The following is a 21,637-nucleotide window of genomic DNA, read 5'->3' as shown; positions in this document are numbered from 1 at the left end:
GGCCTTCCAACATCTGCTTGCTGTTTTAAAACATCTTCTCCCATTTCCGAGATATTCAAGTTTTGAGTTATGCAAATTAGAGAAGTGATAACATCATCAACGCTTGCCGATTAGGGGAATGCCAAGGAGATCTAGAAGTAAAACTGTTGCTATAGTAACTTCACAGTAGGCGTCGTTTTGTGTCCTTCGTAAAGTACATTACTGGTTCTGAGTTTTAATTGAATCATTCCATGAATTTCAGATATCAATAGTTGAATTCATAAAGTTAGCTTTTATAAGGCTCTTTTTACTTTCAGAGCCTTTAGACTAAAAGAAATTTAAAGCCATAATAGGGTGAGAGGCCAAAAAAATACATAGATAGAACGGGCCGAGCCCTGGGTACTGGAAATCCAAAGCGAAACATAAGCGATAAGGGAAGCTAAGGGAAACTTTTTCTGGGAAAATACAAAAACTAGCAGGGATAATCGAAAGTAAAGGTCACAACAACGGGCTTTCCTTAAGAACACGTCACAAGACCAACTGTTTTTCACTTTCAACAAAAGGCTAAAGAACTAAAGATAGACAACGCAGTTTGAAACCAAAACTGAAACATTTGGCCAATTTCACAAGCCAAAGCTTCCGACAGACCACAGGTCTTCAAAACAGCAGAAGAACGCTTTATCCCTACGGAGGGTCAGGTTGTTGCAAGCAATGGCCTGCAGGTTTGGGTATACTAATCTGGAACAACACTTGCAAGATATAGAGGAAGTACTTGGGGAGGAACTCGGTATGGAGATAATTGTAACGCGTTTTAATTTATATTTGAACCAGCAGTCAAAGGGGAGAAATTTACTACAATTTGGCAAAGTACTTCAATGCTATTTAGAGTTGCCATCTTAACTACATGTAAAGTGTAATATTTTACCAGTAATTATACGTCGTTTGTAAAATTGACTGAAATAAGTACTATATAGAATTTGAAAACATCAACTGTTGATTTAACAACGCCAGTTATCAAAATAGTTTTCTTCGGACGTAAAGGATTTTCAACGACGAGAAAATTCGCGGTTCTAAGAAAAACGACGGAAACATATTTGTGTTAACCATCTGAGTCATTCATGCCGGTGTTTCCACGCAATTATTACTAAATGAATCTACATTTACTACTGCTTGTACGGTTAGAGAGTTCCTTTAGGATAGCGGCATCCTAAAGTCGATCCTAAAGGCAAGTCAATTTATTGAAGCTTAATCTGTATACCTCAATACTTCAGCTCCAAAGGAATCTCAGACTTCCACAACCACAATTCACAAACTTTTCTAATTGTTGTTCAATTCATTGTTTTATTTTCGCTGTGTCTTTCATCGAAAACGCTTTTAAGATCATTACATGGATCATTGAAAGTAAACATGCCGCACTATGGGGAAATTTGAAAGCTGTTAAAAATACTCACGACAAGTCTTCTAGTCATCAAGTCTCGCGCGAAAAAAACTCGATCATTGTTTTAAAAATTAAAAAATACTTACAGCTTAATTTTGTTGTTGGATGATAAATTTTTGACACTCATGTGAAAAACTAAGAATTCACCTGACAGGCAAACCCTGTATCATAATGTAAAAATAATCCTATCAAAAGTCTCGATATTTTGTCGTTAAAAGTCCCAAGGAGCCGTGGAGTAATGTTTGAGGTTGATTTCAGTTAAATTCTCCTTGTGGCTGTACAAATAAACGTGCCGATCGTAGTGTCATGAACGCACCTAGCTGGTGATTAGTTCACCGGGAAAGTTTCCTTCTTCTCCAAGGGAATTCATTCTAAAGATCGTGTGATCCAGCGTTTTGTTTCACGTAGCTAAAAAGTACTGACGCTCATCAAAGCAAGTACATTGTTGTGTAGCAAAATAATCTAAACCTTGGCAGTTCGCTGTCTCGTTCGGAAAGCAACGTCAACCTTCGTAATACTTTCTACATCGACTGCATGATGACGGAACAAATAGCTACATGGGAACACTGTCTTTTGTTTAAGACAACTTTGCTTCATTGTAAATCTTTAGGAAGACGACACGTCAATTAAGTCCCTCTCAGAGAAGAAACAGAAAGGATTACCGCAATCCAGGTTTTTTAGGTCATACAGTGTGCATTGACATTAGGCAATTGAAAGATTTAGACAGAGAAGGCCAGAAAATGTAACAGAGGCCTGGAACACTCCACATCGTGTTTTTTTGTTTGTTTGTTTTTATAGTTGACCGAAGCTTTTACTGATAGGCTGCACAGTAGGGAAGGAGGAACTATCTGGGATCTTAATTCTTACTAGATTAACTAAAGTAAGTGCTCCAATTTTGACTCCAATGTTGGGTGATCTGCGACAGCCATTTGTACAGTGAAATCACCTCACCTAAGAGCGAGACAGGGCTGCACGCTCTTCACAAAGGCTCTAGCAAGGCAACACGAGAGAACACGTACACGAAGCACGGCGCATGTCCTACTTTCTGAGGTAAAATCATCACACAGATCGCGCCTTCTGCCGGAGCAAACACTCCGACCTTCAACCAAATATAGAGAACAAGATGAAGGGAAACGTAAGAAAGTCGACCCAGTTTTAAAGCGGGGAATGTATAGCTACGGGACGTAATGAAACAGATTGGAACCAACCGAACACCACTCCTCTTGCACACACTATTATTAGCCCTTACTAGAAAACCCTTTGCTACAGAGTTAAGCGTCACAAAGAGACAATGTTAGTTCTAGAAGAACGTTTCAGTTACATTGCACTTGGTTTACTGTATTTCTTGTTGGAATTTTTTCGGTGGTCAGTGCAATAAATGCAGACAAGCTTAAAAGTGCCAGTTTGCGTGACAAATTTACCCAGCTAACCTATCGCCCCTACACCGGAAGACATGGATAGTTCTAAGAAATAACACTGAAATGATTATTGTTGATAATTCAATAAAGAGGTGGTACTGTAAGGGACTTTCCCTAAACAATACGTCACAAGACTAAGCATACTTTTCCTTTCAATTTCTGCGTCTTCACTTAGGACGCATATTATTTGACGATTTAATTTCCTTTTGAGCGCTCCCTGGTATACGTTCAGCAATGCCACCAAGGCTTGAAACTTAGGGACTAAAGATAGACAGTCTCGAAAGTGGAGGTGAACAGTTTCATTAATTTTTGGCAAGCACGTATGCTCCCATAACAGGACTAAGAAAATCGTGTCAGCACGTTGCTTTTGTTGAACACTAGTGGTGATCGATGGCTGGGTTTGGATATACTAATCTAGAGCAGCAATTTGAAGACATTGGGGATGTTCTTAGCGAGGAACTTGGTACAGTTGTATTAGTCATACACTTCTTGTTATACGTATAATTGAACATGTAATAATACTGTATTTGATGACTGATTCTTTTATCATGAAGAGCGTTGTTTTCAGTTTCTTTAACTTTTTATATAGTTTTTTTTTCTTTTCTTTTTTCTTTGCTCTTTTTTTTTTCCAACACAACAGGCTTAATTTAGCATTTTAAATGCGTCAGCCTTTTGCCAGTTTTTAAATACACTCGCACGTAGTTTTTAATTAACCGAATTCTAGCTGCTTACAATCACATCAAAAATAAACAGTCGTCAAAACGAAAGTAATAATATCTGTTCCGGGTTGGTGATTTTAGGTATTTTCCCGAAAAACATCAATTAATTATTGCACTGACACTGTGTTGACATCTCACACACTGTACTTTATGAGGGCTGTTTCTATTTGTGGAGGAACATTTACATTTTGTAGAATATAATTATTTACAGCTGATTATTGATACATGTACTCATACATGAATTCACTTTACCTTGAGACAACAGGGAAACAATATAATGTTTTTTGTAAAAGTTAATTTATTTAGCTTACCTTTCTTTATTCAAATTGTGGTCCTTAACCAGATTTTGACAAAGGGAGTTTTATTAAGTGAAAAATCCACTGTAGAAGTAAAAGAGCTGTATCACGAAATTCAGCCAAATTAGGAAGAAAACAAAATGCCCGTTAAATTAAGAGAAACATAAAAATAACCCCTTAAAACTTTAAAGGAAGGTTAAAATAACATAGCAGAAACAACAGATGCCATGGATGGGCAAAACTGATTGAAAGAGATTGATTGATTGAAACGGATTAAAACTAGGTTTTTGAAAACTGTTCAGCCTAAGTTTTTCAAATTTGATCCCTGCTGCCTGCAACTTCAAAAATAATGCTCAGGAGACATATTTGTTTGCCTTCAATCTCTGATTTTGTCATTTACCAGTAATTTCTTTGCTTACTTTAAGTTCCATAGCGATTGAGGGCGAGTAATTGGCAAAATTAAACAAAATGAACTGGACTGCCATGACACAGCCCCTTAAACTGAGAGTTTGAAATGTTCATAACTGCATGATATTTGTCAATGACTGCAATATTAGTGCTTTTTAAGAAGCAAAATAATCAGGGACCTAATAGTCATTTCCATTATCCAGGACCACCACAAATTCACATTCAGTTAGATGACCTGAGAGATGTCTACGACAAAGTCCAAATTAAGAAATTACCATGTTCTGAACAGCGTATTGCCAAAGGAAAAGTTAATGGAGTTGCATGGACAGAGGGCCAAATAAAAAGTATTAGGGCAAATGTTGAGCGTACTCCCGAGGCAGCTGGAAAAGTTAGTGACAGAATTCATGTTGGTAAGTAGATTTCAGAAAGTGATTCATCAGACACATGGAGCAGACTGCACTACAGAATACATAGTTTTGAAAATGTTAAGGTGGCTCTCCAAAATCATAACATTGCCACCTTTTTTAGTCAGTTTGATATTTTAACACAGAGAGTTGCCTCATTATTAATGAAGACAATATTTTTTATGGCAAGTGACCATACACCACAGTAGCTAGCTAAAAGCTTTACAAATAACAGGAGTGACCACCATTATTTATTACCACTACAGTATTTTACAATCCATGCAGTTTACAGAGGCAGCTAGCTGACACATCAATTGAATTCACCCATTTTAATCCCGCATCTAACAAATAAGCAAGAGGGTGGTGATAATTCGTAAACTTTTAAGTGCTATGGGAAAGTAAAACCGAAAATGTAGCTACTGTACACTGTATACATATACATATCAGGGGTTTCAATAAGCACTGATAACCGACGAAACGCGTTGCTCAGAGAAGTCGGCCCTACTTTTTCCCTCAAAGAAGAAGCGAGTAGTTTGAATTGTGTCATGGACAAAAACAGAATCTGTTCACGTGGAAATGTATGTAACTTAGTATAATTATCATTTGTTCATTGCTTGCAGGAGTTAATTGTGTGGCCAATAAATCAAAATTTGACTACATGTACAACCCAAATCTTCCTGAATGGAAAACTCACTCTTTTATACTCATTTTAGTCCCCTAAACGCTGAAAATCTCTTATAAGGGCTTTGCAATTTTAACATATTCTGAGGGAGAATGCCCCCAGACACCCCTTGAAAATGTGGACTGTTGAAACAGTTGGTTACTCTATTCAAATCTGCTGGCTACTTCAATTTTTATTGAAACCCCTGCATATACAGCTGTATATAAAAAAAGATGAAGGAAATTTATTCAAAACAATACAGTACAAGCCCTGTGATCACAAGGGGGGTACTTGCATAAAGGTAGGCTCCAACTGTACCCTCTCATAAAAGTTCCATTTTTCACAAAGAGGGTACAGCTTTCCTGAACATGTACACATATTTAAGAACACTGCATACCTTTTCTAAACCCTTACTTGGATTGAAGTTTATAAATGATTTTACAAGACAACATAACAAAACCATAGATTGTTGGTGTTCTAAATATTTTAATTAAAGGCCCTTTTAAATGCCTAAGTGTCACATTTCCCTCTCATAGATATTTCACACCTCAACTACAGAAATCCCTAACTTCAAGTCTGAAAAGGGCCCATGACCCACCACCTTCACCCCCTCCTTCCCCGGGTCTGTTTCTGTAGCCCTAAAAAATTCAGTCGGCATTTGAAAATTTTATTCCAACAGGTCCCACAGAGCTTCAAGTCAGCTATGAGAAATATGAAGCTAATGCAGTTCATTTCTCAGTTGATCTGGACTCTGTATACAAAACACCAACAGACGAACTGGTTTACTCACTGGACAAAGTTGAGGTGGAAGAAAGGAACAGATGGCAGATTGCTATCACTGTGGAACTTATTGATGGTTTTGTGAGACAATTCACTTCAAAGGGATTTCGCATTAGAACAAGACCAAAGGCACCCAAACCAGACGCCCCTGGTACAGGTAAAGTGTTTTCCAATGAAGAACCATGAACTATGTCTAACTTTGCTGCAGAGCTGTACAATTAATTGTTTCCTAATTCTATTGATAATAGAAGTCATGAGAAGCTCATTTTTCAGGTTGTGTAGTGCATGAATAATGAATTAACATAAAAATAACATGGTTTCATTTTGCAGTCCATGTATTGGAGCAAGAATAACAACTTAAAGTTAAACAGCACTTCGTTATTCACAATGAACTGATCAATGAAAATGTTTTGTTTTTATAATGCATTATCAGTAGTTAAACTTGATAATCAATTTATTACACAATTGTATTAGCATTTAATGCTCTGATAAATTTTAGAAGAGCATTTAAGATTCAAGATACATATTATTTTTAACATTATACTAAAATAACTACAATTTTTTGTTAGCACCAGACGAAGTTCCAACAAATTCAAATAAGAGGAAAAGAAATGAATCAGGTAACTTTTTTAGAAATGGCTTGTAGTAGAATGTATATGTTGTAGTTAATTTTTTATAGATAGCAGATAGAGGCTGATAGGCATAATGAATGGTTCTGTCATGCACATGTTTTACAATGAATTTATATATATTATATAAAATTTATATTTTCAACTAACTCCTATGCTTTTAGTTTGAGATTTTCATGTATGTGTATGGCGAGGAACTATAATAATTTATTACTTAACGGCAGTTTTTTTGTGTGTATAGGTTTTTATAAGATTTTAATAAAGTTATGATTGCTTTATTTATTATTGTTATTCAAATTACATGCCGGCTTAGTTATTGTTGGTTACAACTGCAGGTACAACTGTAAATGATTACTAGTTATGTTGGGGATGAATCAAATAGTGTACTGTACACCGATAAATTTATGTTGTAAATCTTACCTCTAATGTAAAGATCAAGGAAATGTAAATTGTTATCCCCACATACTAGCAGGATAATATTATAGCATTAAAACCTTTAAGGCAAGGGGAGGGCTCCTTTATTGTACAAAAGGGATTTTCTGCAAAGGTAGGGGCGGATTTAAAGTATAAAAGGAAACAATTGGAGACGTACAACAAAACATTAGCTTAAGGAAGCATTCCGGTTTGGATAAGGCTAAAGTGTATTGTGCTCAGTTGGTGAATGGGCACTAGGACAGTGCCTATGGAACAGCACAAAATGGTGCTGTGTACACACTATCTGAGTTTTATTTCTCACCATCAGAGTCCATTTTTAAAAGGTAAGCTTAACAGGTACAGCTATAATTCTGGCTATGCAGTAGACTGTGGACAAAGTGAACTACTACTATTAGAAAATAACATGCCCATAAAAGGACTTTGGTACTGCAGTTCTGGAGTGGTTAGTGCTCTGCAGTGATGGGTCATGAGTTTACAGTACACAAATACTTTTAGGGAAGGCATGTAAGGTTATGGCATGTTAATAGTACAATATACATAGTACCGGTATTCTTTTAGCTGCATGCAATCTAAGTGTATTGACATTTATTTATATCTACACTTACCATTTCCTTGGATTGATTGACAGATGATTGATCTCTGTAGGTTCTTGTCATTCTGACTATTCTTCAGGTGTAAATTCAAGTCCTCAAAATAATCCTGGGGGCTCGCCGCATTCAGGTACATTTTAAATTTATCCAAAAGGTTGACTCAATATCCAACAGTTTGTTGCTTGGTCATCTGATCAGTTTTCTTTTGTGCTTTTCAGTAGGTACATGTACAACTGTGGGTGACAGCCCTCCTGGGGTACAAACCTTGAATGCTGAAAAGGGTAAGTTGACTCTTTTGATTATACACCTTATTATCATTTCAATGTACCCTTCACTTAAAATAATGTAGTTACATTTTAATATTTATTTAGCCATTTCCCCAATGGTCAAGAAGACCAAAATTCAACAAGGAAACACACCCTACCACGTTCCACAGTTATGACCAATACAGTACTGTAAGCACGGCAATTAAGCCGTCCACATGCAACACTTAGGTTAAGTCGTACATGTATTAATATTAAAAATAAAAACTTTACAAATGTAGGTCTTTGCCACGTGTTACTCAGGTTTTTACCCTGCTTACTACTGTAAAAAATTGTCATAACATAAGAAACTGGCCATCAGATAACCTGGAGATTGGTACTGTGTGCTTCCATACTACTACAGAGACATAGAGTTATAGTAACAGAGGATGTATCTCAGCAAAATTTATTCTTTTTTCATGCACAGTTTTCTAATGAAAAAAGGTAGAAGATCAAAAGGAATCATTTATAAGCTTACATTATCACGTGTTGAAAATTTTGTGAAAAGCTCCATAACTACTGTGTAAATATCCCACAGTGAAAAATCGTAGTTGCGTCGGTTAAATTAATATTGCCCGAGTTCTTTTGTGCTCAAATGGGACCTTAACAAGAGGTTTGAAGTACAAGTGACTGTTTTGACCCTCGGTGAAAGTAAAAGAACAGCAGGAATTTCAGTTGGGGATGTTCATTGTTGGGACGTTGGTTACAACACATGACTCAAATGAATATTCTCGTATGAATCTCGACGCTGGTTGTAAACCCCATTATGCATTTTTGTCTTTCATCTAAGCGTTTAGAAAGACTGGAAAAACTCGCTAAAAATAAAGAAGTATTAAAAAAAACACACCGAAGCTATAACTGCAGGGTTGCGAATAAATGAGCTCCTTCAATGGCGGACTGTCTGTCTTAGCTTATTCACTGGACTTCGGCTTACCGGCTCTCATTGCATGAAAATATTTGCCTCTCACCTTTTACTTGACTGTTTCCTTCGACAACTGGGTAGGAGTGAATATTTTCGGGCGTTAAAATACTTTAATGCTTTAAATTTTAGTACTCAAACCAAAACAACATAGTACTCTTTGCATTAATCGTGGAGGGAACAGCCGCGTCTCGTATTTCGCGCCGTACGGTTCGCGCCTTTTTACTCGTTACCAGGTTGCACTCTGTACTATAATATATAGATTTAGCCAGGGCTAAAAGCGAAGCTCTTGTTAATAAAACTTGTAAACAAAAAAAATTAAATCGTCTAATGCTAAACGGGGAGGCCAATGGAAATTGCATCAATAGATCTAATTAGCAAAAAAACAAATTGCACGTGCAGCACGCTTTTTTTTCTAATTAGCAAAACAACAAAATTTGCACGTGCAGCACGCTTTTCGTCCTTCTTTGCCGTTGTTTTGCACAACTACAACGCTGTTTTGTAGGACTAAACGTCAAACTTCCTAGTTGCACATTATTTTTATGGAGGAATTCTTACCCAATATTTTGTCTCCTGTGTTGATGTTCGCTTTTATTTTTCAGTGCCGCTCAGTTTCACCTTGCTGGCCACTAGCATTTCTCATTGTCTCAGAGCCGCTTTGAATTTTCATGTTTTTCTTCCTACAAAATTCTTCTCTTTTGTTCTCAGAAACTAGCTCTAGCTCAGTTTCTCTGTTATCCACGTGAGTGTAAACATCAAAAATAACGTTGAAAAAGACACGACTTTGTTGTTGTTTTTTCTTTCTAAAAGTCCGGGCGGCCATGCGATTTCTTTCCAAATAAAACCTTGAGATGCATTTGGGTTGCCATACCTGTTAATTGAATTATTTTACATTGGTATGTCTGTGGTGCGGACGGACGGTCGGGCGAACGGGCGGGCGGTCGGTGTACGGTCACGTGATTACCAAATTTTCTCGGATGGGTAGTTTACCACATTTTTTTACCCATGGTGCTCCGCTGCGCGCTTCGCGCGCGAGAGCTCCGCTATGATCACGTGAACACGAGAAGGATTGGAACGATTGGAGCGGGGCTTACAGTTAAAGCTTACAGTGCGCCTGGGGGGCTACTTCCCTATAAAAGTGACGGAGGTGCTAGTCGAACCTTTGAAGGTGCTAAAAGGGAAGATGACTACTGTCAGAGTTGATACGCTTTATTAGAATAAAGATTTATGACAATAATTTCAAAAAGTCCTCGAGAAGAAAGTGTTCGAAAGTTATCTTGATTACTATTAAAATTTGCAGTGCCAGTTATATAATTTGTTGTTGTTGACTTAGTACCTAGCTCTTAGGGGTATAGGGGTGGAAATGAATTTGGGACGTGCCCATACACCAAGATTCTGGTACCTTTTTGGGTGTTCTCGAAATTTTCCGACAAGCACCCCCGTCACTTTTATGGTGAATACTAACAATAAGTTGTATTGCCTCAGTTTTAACAGACCACCTGGAGGCACAACGAGCTCGCATCGAAGATCTAAGGGTGGTTAAGATGGTGACAACTGGTAATGCGGACATTGCTTATCATCTGAACCTTACAGAATCTGCTCAAAGAAGGCCTGATTTAGAGGAGGGCGATGTGATTGCCTTTGTGACCAATGCTAAGACTGGTCAAACGGAGATTGAGAAGCTTACACAGGAAAACACTCAACGCGCTTTGATGGCGGGAGTCATCAGCCGGTCTGCTTACTTGTATGCGCATGCGCCAAGCCATGACGTTGAAAAAGGTAAAACGTAGAAGCCTTCCGATTTTCATGTAACTTACAGCTGTACATAAAATGATAAAATAAACAGTAAAAGTGGATTTCCACTGTCGCATAATTTTTCGTGCGTAAATAAAATATAAGTAGTGATACCAGTGCCGGATCCAGACCTTGAGATAAGGGGAGGCGGGTCATCTACACCCTGAGATAAGGGGGGGGCACAGTCTTCAAAACATTTTTTTCGGCCCTACGGGCCTCAGTTTGGTCTAAAAATGAGGGGGAGGGCCGGGCCCCCTCGGGCCCCTCCCGTAGATCCACCAGTGGATACTTTACGGAAAGCCGCGCGTAAACGTAAAATTTGAGCGTGATTCAACGTCCTTTTACGTTTACGCGCGACCTTTCATAAATTGCCTCTTTAGTGTTTTATATTTTATTTACAGCACGCCGTAAATTTTACGCTCGTACGCACGTAAATATTGCGCACCAGTGGTAAAACACCCTAAAACACCAAAGAAATAGTAAATGCCTACAGTGACGAGTCAAATGGAAGAAGTCCTTAAAACTGTGTGGATTTGACATTTGAAATCGGTTGAAATATAATTTCTGATTGGTAATTGACTTGTTTGAACTTAACATCGTCAACAAACTGATACCAAGAGAGATCATTCTCTGTTGCCGATGAAAAGTATTACTTTGAAATTTTTTTTCAACCTTCTTCGGTTGAGTATTGCGCCTTTTTAAACCCCCTGGGGGCACACTGAGTTTATTAATATAATAAATCATTATTTTAAATTGAGCTTTTCTAAGGGCCTGTTTACATGGAGATGGGGGACCCCAGGTAGGTGAAGTAACCCGCTTGGGTGGGGTAACCCGCCTGGCCAAATAATCTTTCATTTTAATTTGATCACGTTTACATGAGTAGGTGGGGTGACCCGCCACACATTACCTCACCTACCTGGGGTCCCCAACCTCCATGTAAATAGGCCCTAACTTTGGGTCTCAAGAAGAAATAACTAAGTAAGTTACCAAGTCACTTATTATGAGCCAATCCTGAATGACAACTGAAATTTGTAACCCCTGTTCATCCGGACTCACTTCTCCCCGCACTCGTTTTTCTGAACGTTCATAAAAGAAGTTTACCTACGATGGCTTAACCATTTCAGGAAGAACGGAAACAGTTTGTGTCATCGGAATCGTTAAAGTGAAGGTTCTTGGCACAGTCCAGAATGGGGAGCGCATCTATGTAGCATTAGACACTCCGGCAGTCGCAGTACCAGAGACTCAGATCCCGTTACGTCCGATGGCGGATCGTTCACCAACGCTTCTTGGCCAAGCGCTGGAGAGTCAGACAAGCTACCGTCTAGATAGCGTTCACTTGGTGCGATGCTTTGTATCGATAGTTCTGGGTATTCAGTCGGGACAAATTACCAACGCCATCGACAATCTCCAGGAAAGAATGCAAGGTTCTTTTCAGGAAGTCATGATTAAGGACAGGTCAAGATGGCTCAAAGGTGATTAATAAGGAATAAAAAACTTAAGGGAGCAGCAAGGATAGCACAGTTGGCTAGTGCGGCCTTTGGTGCGCGAGGTCCCGAGTCCTATAGACCTCTTTCATATATCATACATAAATATGATAATTAGTCTTTCTGAACTCGTTTGAAAGAAAGAAATTCTTTTGTATTTTGCACATGCTAACCAGGTCAGAAAGGCTAAATATCATACATATAAAATAACGCATTAATAGGCTGCCCTTGTAAAAGAGATTTATGCCCGCTGACACCACATCCTTGTCTCAACTTCTCTCCTTTCTGTGAAGCTGTAACTAACTTCAAATACCCTTAAAGTCTATCGACGTAAAAAACAGTTGCTGCAGTTTTCAAAAACAAAAAAAAAGTGGCCGATCAAGATGGAAGGGGTCCAGAGGGCCTAAACTTGAAAAACACGGCTTTTTAACCACTAAGTGTGTGTGTGTTCATATGAATATTTCAATTTTACTTGTGTTAAAGATTACTAGAAACACGAGAGTGGCAAAACGAGAGTTTAGTTTGCTGCTTAAGTTTGGATCCCTTTTATAAAAAATTCCTGGGCCCGTCTCTGAAAAAAAACTCCAAAGAAAAGAGCTTCAGCAGTTTTTCAACGAGTGCACATTTTACCCCAACTGTGAGAATATGTTTATGTTTATGTTTATGTTTTCATTTTTTAATATTATTCATATTTTTATACCTTTTTGAAATTCAATTTTAAGTAGTTCATTTTAACTTTCTGATTACCGGTTCGGACTTGCTGTTCTGAATAAACATCATCATAATTATTATTATCATCATCATCATCATTGTCAGCATAATCACTACAATCATCATCACCATCATCATCGTGCACTGAGCAAATCTCCATACACCCGATAAATCCAGCGAGAAAAAGTCACAAGAAGCTCGAGGGTCAAGCGGAAGGCCACGGAAGAGGGTGATTCATACCTCCCAATTATCATATCATATCTTAGAGCATTAATTATACTCTCTTGGTAAGAACTGATAATTCTGTCTGCTTTTCAAAGCTGCGTGCGTTGTTTCGTGAATATTGGTGTTATTGATTTATTTGTCAGGCGTTGCGTGGAAGTTGGCGTTAGTTCTTGTCTTCGCTGGGATGTTAGCTGCACTCCTCTACATATTTTGTGCTCCTGGCACTATCTACCAGTATTGGAAGTGTAAGAAAGGAAGAATCAAAGGTCATACAGCTTACTTTGAATACGTTACCTATGATCACCAGGTAAGTGCAAGCTGTTAGCATATTGCAGTCGAATCTCTATGTGCGACCACTTCTCGTAAACGACTACCTTTATATGCATAAGCGACCACTTATCCAAATCACCAAATATTTCCCAGTCAAAGTCTTACAGCTGGAACCTCTCGTAAACGAGCTCCTCCTCTTAGGCTTCGCCGGCAAATCCCACACGACTACTACACAATACCGCCAGCTACGCAGGCTAACCTCCTCTAAGCGACCGTGACCACTTTTGGAGCGCTTTGTATTGCTTTTAAACCCTTGTAAGCGACCACTGGATGCATGGTTTGATGTCCATGTCTGCTGTATCTACAATGCTGCTCAAAGTCCGAAGAACGTTTAGTGGCAATATGGAACTACACAGTGTATAATGTATTGCATGCAATAAATTATCTTCCCCAAAGTAGACGAGTCCAGACCTCCACTCGGAAGAGTTCCCTGTGGTTAAAATTTCGTAAGCAGTCTCTTCCCATAAGCTACTGTTTGGGTATTTGTTTACGAGAGGTTCAATGCATATGGTGCTGTTACTGATCAAACGTTACTGCATGTTTGATATATCGAGGAAACCATTGTATTCATGACTGCGACAGCCTCTGCAACAAACTGTCATATGGTACCTGTGTATAGTCGCCCCCTCTTATGAAACAATAAAACATTTGTTTTAGGTTATGTACTGTCGTTACCATATATATAGTGTTGTTACCATACATGGGATTGTATTGAGTGGACTAGGATTCCCGGATGTGCGAGCACAAGGTTGTCAGATCGGTGTAGTAAGTATGGCGGGAGAATAAACGTCGGTTGTTTTTACTCCGGACTCTTTGATATAAAGCACCTTTACAGGTTTGAAGGCGGTTGTGCACAAGCTAGTATCAGCGCTTACTTTCAGAGTGAATGGTTCGATTGTCCTTGATCAAATATTTGTGCTTTTTTTGATTCAGTATCCTAAAGTTTATGGACTCGAATTCACGTGGGAAAAGTTGATGAAGAAGCTTCATCTTCAAGGTTATTGCCAGCCGTATAATGCATCAGGTACATGCATAACTAATTATTCACGTTCGCTGAAGTGGAACGCAGTCTTAATTCTATATGTCAGATGTTCTCTCTACGTATGTACAAGCCAGTAAAAATCCAGGGTTTTTATCTCTGCAATGGGCACTACCGAGTCTATCTGCCCAGGAGATTTTGCAAACGTCTATGCTTAGCCATTGACTCTCGGCGTGTAACCTCAGATCCCCTAGCTAGGTACTCCCATATTGAAGCTGCATCAGGATGTGCCAAGGAAAGGGATGTGGTTTTCGAGGTGTTCATTCAACTAAATTCTGTGTCATCCTGAGCGTTAAAATAAGATATAAATTTTCATTTATATGACTTATTCAATAGGACCCAAGAGCATGAGTGTCCGGGTTTAATAACCTTCGTGACACGTACCTATCCTTAATTGGCCAGTATCTCCCTTAGACTTAATGAAATTATGGCATTTGCTGACATCTTCAGTCTGAGAAAGCAAGGCATAAAATGCCTTCTTGACAAAAGTCGCCGTGTTCGTATCTAGTTCGTTTAAATTAGAGGAGAAATATTTATATTGTTTATATTGAATAAAAAAAAATCCATGAATTTAGTCAAGGAGGTATTTTTCATCTCCTTCTTTTTGAACATTCCAACAGATCCCGTAATTTCACAAATTCGTGTCAGGCTATGTTCAAACATAACCGGATAGCTTTGCGCAGGCGGCACGACAACTATACTGGATAGCTTTTGCGCCGGCGGCACGACAACTATACCGGATAGCTTTTGCGCCGGCGGCACGACAACCTTACCGGATAGCTTTTGCGCCGGCGGAACGACAACTATACCGGATAGCTTTTGCGAAGGCGGCACGACAACTATACCGGATAGCTTTTGCGCAGGCGGCACGACAACTATACCGGATAGCTTTTGCGCCGGCGGCGCGACAACTATACCGGATAGCTTTTGCGCAGGCGGCGCGACAACTATACCGGATAGCTTTTGCGCAGGCGGCACGACAACTATACCGGATAGCTTTAGCGCCGGCGGCGCGACAACTATACTGGATAGCTTTTGCGCCGGCGGCACGACAACTATACCGGATAGCTTTTGCGCCGGCGGCACGACAACTATACCAGAGAGCTTTTGCGCCGGCGGCACGACAACTATACCAGAGAGCTTTTGCGCCGGCCGCACGACAACTATACCGGATAGCTTTTGCGCCGGCGGCACGACAACTATACCGAATAGCTTTTGCGCCGGCGGCGCGACAGCTATACCGGATAGCTTTTGCGCCGGCGGGGCGACAACTATACCGGATAGCTTTTGCGCCGGCGGCGCGACAACTATACCGGATAGCTTTTGCGCCGGCGGCACGACAACTATACCGGATAGCTTTTGCGCCGGCGGCGCGACAACTATACTGGATAGCTTTTGCGCCGGCGGCACGACAACTATACTGGATAGCTTTTGCGCCGGCGGCACGGCAACTATACCAGAGAGCTTTTGCGCCGGCGGCACGACAACTATACCGGATAGCTTTTGCGCCGGCGGCGCGACAACTATACCGGATAGCTTTTGCGCAGGCGGCGCGACAACTATACCGGATAGCTTTTGCGCAGGCGGCACGACAACTATACCGGATAGCTTTAGCGCCGGCGGCGCGACAACTATACTGGATAGCTTTTGCGCCGGCGGCACGACAACTATACCGGATAGCTTTTGCGCCGGCGGCACGACAACTATACCAGAGAGCTTTTGCGCCGGCGGCACGACAACTATACCAGAGAGCTTTTGCGCCGGCCGCACGACAACTATACCGGATAGCTTTTGCGCCGGCGGCACGACAACTATACCGAATAGCTTTTGCGCCGGCGGCGCGACAGCTATACCGGATAGCTTTTGCGCCGGCGGGGCGACAACTATACCGGATAGCTTTTGCGCCGGCGGCGCGACAACTATACCGGATAGCTTTTGCGCCGGCGGCACGACAACTATACCGGATAGCTTTTGCGCCGGCGGCGCGACAACTATACTGGATAGCTTTTGCGCCGGCGGCACGACAACTATACTGGATAGCTTTTGCGCTGGCGGCACGGCAACTATACCAGAGAGCTTTTGCGCCGGCGGCACGACAACTATACCGGATAGCTTTTGCGCCGGCGGCGCGACAACTATACCGGATAGCTTTTGCGCAGGCGGCGCGACAACTATACCGGATAGCTTTTGCGCAGGCGGCACGACAACTATACCGGATAGATTTAGCGCCGGCGGCGCGACAACTATACTGGATAGCTTTTGCGCCGGCGGCACGACAACTATACCGGATAGCTTTTGCGCCGGCGGCACGACAACTATACCAGAGAGCTTTTGCGCCGGCGGCACGACAACTATACCAGAGAGCTTTTGCGCCGGCCGCACGACAACTATACCGGATAGCTTTTGCGCCGGCGGCACGACAACTATACCGAATAGCTTTTGCGCCGGCGGCGCGACAGCTATACCGGATAGCTTTTGCGCCGGCGGGGCGACAACTATACCGGATAGCTTTTGCGCCGGCGGCGCGACAACTATATCGGATAGCTTTTGCGCCGGCGGCACGACAACTATACCGGATACCTTTTGCGCCGGCGGCGCGACAACTATACTGGATAGCTTTTGCGCCGGCGGCACGACAACTATACTGGATAGCTTTTGCGCCGGTGGCACGACAACTATACCAGAGAGCTTTTGCGCCGGCGGCACGACAACTATACCAGAGAGCTTTTGCGCAGGCGGCACGACAACTATACCGGATAGCTTTTGCGCCGGCGGCGCGACAACTATACTGGATAGCTTTTGCGCCGGCGGCGAGACAACTATACTGGATAGCTTTTGCGCCGGCGGCACGACAACTATACCAGAGAGCTTTTGCGCCGGCGGCACGACAACTATACCGGATAGCTTTTGCGCCGGCGGCGCGACAACTATACCGGATAGCTTTTGCGCAGGCGGCGCGACAACTATACCGGATAGCTTTTGCGCAGGCGGCACGACAACTATACCGGATAGCTTTAGCGCCGGCGGCGCAACAACTATACTGGATAGCTTTTGCGCCGGCGGCACGACAACTATACCGGATAGCTTTTGCGCAGGCGGCACGACAACTATACCGGATAGCTTTAGCGCCGGCGGCGCAACAACTATACTGGATAGCTTTTGCGCCGGCCGCACGACAACTATACCGGATAGCTTTTGCGCCGGCGGCACGACAACTATACCGAATAGCTTTTGCGCCGGCGGCGCGACAGCTATACCGGATAGCTTTTGCGCCGGCGGGGCGACAACTATACCGGATAGCTTTTGCGCCGGCGGCGCGACAACTATACCGGATAGCTTTTGCGCCGGCGGCACGACAACTATACCGGATAGCTTTTGCGCCGGCGGCGCGACAACTATACTGGATAGCTTTTGCGCCGGCGGCACGACAACTATACTGGATAGCTTTTGCGCCGGCGGCACGACAACTATACCAGAGAGCTTTTGCGCCGGCGGCACGACAACTATACCGGATAGCTTTTGCGCCGGCGGCGCGACAACTATACTGGATAGCTTTTGCGCCGGCGGGGCGACAACTATACCGGATAGCTTTTGCGCAGGCGGCACGACAACTATACCGGATAGCTTTTGCGCCGGCGGCGCGACAACTATACCGGATAGCTTTTGCGCCGGCGAAGCGACAACTATACCGGATAGCTTTTGCGCCGGCGAAGCGACAACTATACCGGATAGCTTTTGCGCAGGCGGCACGACAACTATACCGGATAGCTTTTGCGCCGGCGGCACGACAACTATACCGGATAGCTTTTGCGCAGGCGGCACGACAACTATACCGGATAGCTTTTGCACAGGCGGCACGACAACTATACCGGATAGCTTTTGCGCAGGCGGCACGACATCTATACCGGATAGCTCTTGCACCGGCGGCACGACAGCTAAAGTGAAACCCCTCTATAACGAAGACCCCGTTATAACGAAATACATCTGAATGCCTGGCAGAATTACATCACGTGGAAACGAACCCCGCTATAACGAATTGATCCCAACGCACAATTTACCCCGCTGTAGCGAATATTTTGTCCGTTCGCTCGCAGTAGTCAGTAAAAACGACAGATTTGAGGAGAACGAAATCACAGCTTGCTTTAATTGAAATTGTTTTTGAATTTAATGTCTTGATTGCCAGCGCTTCACACTGACAGTTTACAGTGTCAAATGAATAAAAATTACCCCGCTGTAACGAATATTTTTGCTGTTAACCAGATAATTCGTTATAACTGGGTGTTCGCTCTAACGAACAATTTTTTGGGTACCGTGGCACTTCCTTATAGCGGGGTTCCACTATATACCGGATAGGGATACTGTTCACACATTAGAAAGGTGATTTAGGCGCGATTTCTGTAACGGAGCGAAGCTCCGCCGCGCCGATCTTGAAAATGGAGAGTCACATATCACATAGGTTCCGCGAAGGAGTGAAGAAGTAGGAGCGAGGACTGGAATCCACTGAGAACTAAGTAAATATTTAGGAGTCGGGACTGGGATCTAGTTCAACAATTGCTTCGGCAAGATGTTCGATGTGTGTGAACGACTTGTCCCAGTTCTGTGCCTTTTCTCTTTTTAACCAGATAACGTTTCATGTCGGCACGAAAAGTTATCCGGTATAGAGCGTTTTCACTCACGTGGCCAGCATCTATGCAAATTTATTGGAACAAAAGAAAGGGTTTGCATAAGAAAAGAGTTCAACTCCCAAAGGATTAGTTTGGAACACCAACATGGCCGCCGTTTCATTGTTTTCGGACACCAATATGGCCGCCGTGACGTCATGTGAAAACACTCTATGTTGTGAACACAGCCTTAATTAATTTGGTCGTACAGTTTACTTCTCAAAAGATTTGACTTTTCTCTTACTCGGACTTCTCTTTACAGGAATGCATTATTATCTCAACCTTGCCCGCTGTGCCTACTTTGAACATATTGTTTTGGATCACAATCCGCAAATTCGTGGACCAGAGTTGTTCGCAGTGAATCCGAATTGCACTGAGGTGTATTATGTGGAGTGCGATATTCACAAATGGACGCGGTACAATTCGGCGCGAAACATCAAATGCAAGCCGCCACCATCCACTTGAAACACCAAATTCCTCCTCAGATTTTCTGTTTGTAGCCAAGGAGAATCTGGAACGCGATCATCAGCTTCATAGCCATTGGTTAACGTTAAACTTCGTGCTATATAACAAGTTATTGCGTGTGTTAAGTAAGAGAACGAAAAGATAGGAATGTCTCCATGAGGAGAGAATTCTATAAGATTCCATAAGAACTCTCTTTCATAAAACGTAACTTGATAGAGGTTTAAGCCCCACAGGCAAATTACGATTCTGGGGAAGGGAACACATGCAGTATGAGAGAGGAGGGGATGCCGTTTTGTCTCGTCGCTTAGGGATGAAAATGGCAGATTTTGGTCTCAGTAAGAGTATTCAGGACGGAGAGACAATATTAACGGTATATATATCCATACACTCATGTATCGCTTACGATCGTCCCTAAACATATCTATCTAAAATATAAACTCCGTCTTACTATCTGTGTTTAAAAGAGCATTCGAAGCCAACATCTTAAGCGCAATTAAAATCAATTGGTTGTCATGGTGTCCTCTTCGGGTCTGAGCCGCGCACACCGATTGTTCCCCTTTAGGAGGTTTAATTTAATGTTCCGACAAGCATCCCCGGCCCTCCTGGGTCCCGGGTCCCCCCACCTCCCGTGACTGCGAGTCATGAGTTTGCAATGATCACCCTCTGGATTAGGCTCGATTACCAGCCGCTGTTCGGGAAAATGAGCCCGCACTCATCCCCCGAAAGTCTCTCTTCGGGGAGGATCAAAGACCGGACCCGGGAGAAGGCGGAAACCGAGCCTACCTCTGGATCACCCTTAATTGGTATCGTAGTAAGAAACAAAAGGTTGTGAGCTAATTTAAAGCATATAGAAGCTCTAAGCGTTACACGTATGATTTTTTTAAATTCAGATTTACACCTGAAAAGGTGATTATATTCTGCTTCAGAAACAATTCTGATCTTTTCGATGAGTGACCAGCTTGTTAAGTCGCTTGCACCGTAAAGGGATTCAAAGTTCTCGCTCATGGGATTAAACGAGAAACATTGTTAACCATACCCCTAGGGGAGTAGATCAAGTATCTCCTTCATGTCTCTTCCAGAGGAGAGTCATTATTGGAGGAGCTCAAGCTGAAGCCACCTCTTAGGTCTCTTAAAAATTTTAAAGAGACTAAAATAGCACCGCAGTTTTTATAAGTAAACACAAAACTGCGTTGTTTTCCAGCTCTTGTCGACCAGCTTGCGAGCAAGCTCTCTCTCGGTATCCGAGTCGAGCATCGCCAAAAGAACCTCTACCGTCATTGACGTATCTATGGGATTTATCAAGGCTTAAACGTATTTTTTAAAAAGTAGGTGGTTTCAATAGTTTTAACCCTTAAACTTCCAAGATCGGATTCGTAATTCTCCTTTCTGACTGCTATACACTTTATTGAATGTTAAATAAGAGAATTTGGGGTTATGTCAACATTAGCTTGTTCCAGGTTCTCAGATAGTAGGAATTACGTGTATTCGCACTTTCTCAATTTCACGGACCCGACAATCTAGGAGCCTGGAACAGGCTATGTCAACATCACATCCTCGGGCTGTTAATTCGCCCATTCTCACCACCTATCTGTTGGGCAGTGTATTGGATATTCCAAGGAGAAGTTACATGCCAATCACTTCTTGGAGGGTAGATGCGTGTACGGCTGTGAATCAATTCATACAATTTATTTTTTAACCGCTGCATTGTTTTGTAGTTTATTTATATAAGGGACATATGAATGTCCCGATTGAAGGCATGTTCCCATATTTAGTTTGTGTACCTCTGTTGTACAATAAAAAAATTGCTATTTAACAAACGTTTTGTCAAATTTGTGTGGCGTAACTGTACCAACTATACGGTCGGGGGGGGGGGGGGGGGGGAAGGTTGGGAAAATGAACGCACTGTCGATGTCAAGCTTGTTCGCCTGGTGACTATTTCGAACTACCGAT

At 42.0% G+C, this 21,637-nt stretch overlaps 1 protein-coding gene across 5 annotated transcripts; it reads left to right on the top strand.

Moving 5' to 3' along the window:
• Nucleotides 1-622: 622 nt before the first annotated feature.
• LOC140936840 (uncharacterized) lies at nt 623-21,504 on the top strand. Of its 5 annotated transcripts, none has more exons than XM_073386340.1 (11): nt 623-766; nt 4,462-4,668; nt 6,003-6,260; nt 6,679-6,723; nt 7,813-7,887; nt 7,976-8,038; nt 10,464-10,757; nt 11,897-12,244; nt 13,336-13,499; nt 14,456-14,546; nt 19,485-21,504. In XM_073386340.1, exons 1-11 carry the CDS (start codon nt 691-693, stop codon nt 19,685-19,687), a joined length of 1,824 nt encoding a protein of 607 aa, XP_073242441.1. In that variant the 5' UTR covers nt 623-690; the 3' UTR covers nt 19,688-21,504. The 5 variants fall into 5 exon arrangements, with proteins under 5 accessions (XP_073242441.1, XP_073242439.1, XP_073242443.1 ...); XM_073386338.1 differs by having other exon boundaries at nt 6,673-6,723; XM_073386339.1 differs by lacking the exon at nt 623-766 and adding an exon at nt 2,949-3,298 and having other exon boundaries at nt 6,673-6,723.
• Nucleotides 21,505-21,637: the final 133 nt, after the last annotated feature.

The sequence above is a fragment of the Porites lutea genome, chromosome 5, assembly GCF_958299795.1.
Source record: "Porites lutea chromosome 5, jaPorLute2.1, whole genome shotgun sequence".
NCBI lineage: Eukaryota > Metazoa > Cnidaria > Anthozoa > Scleractinia > Poritidae > Porites > Porites lutea.
The sequence above is the reverse complement of the archived record's forward strand: the minus strand, read 5'-3'. Positions and strand labels throughout refer to the sequence as shown.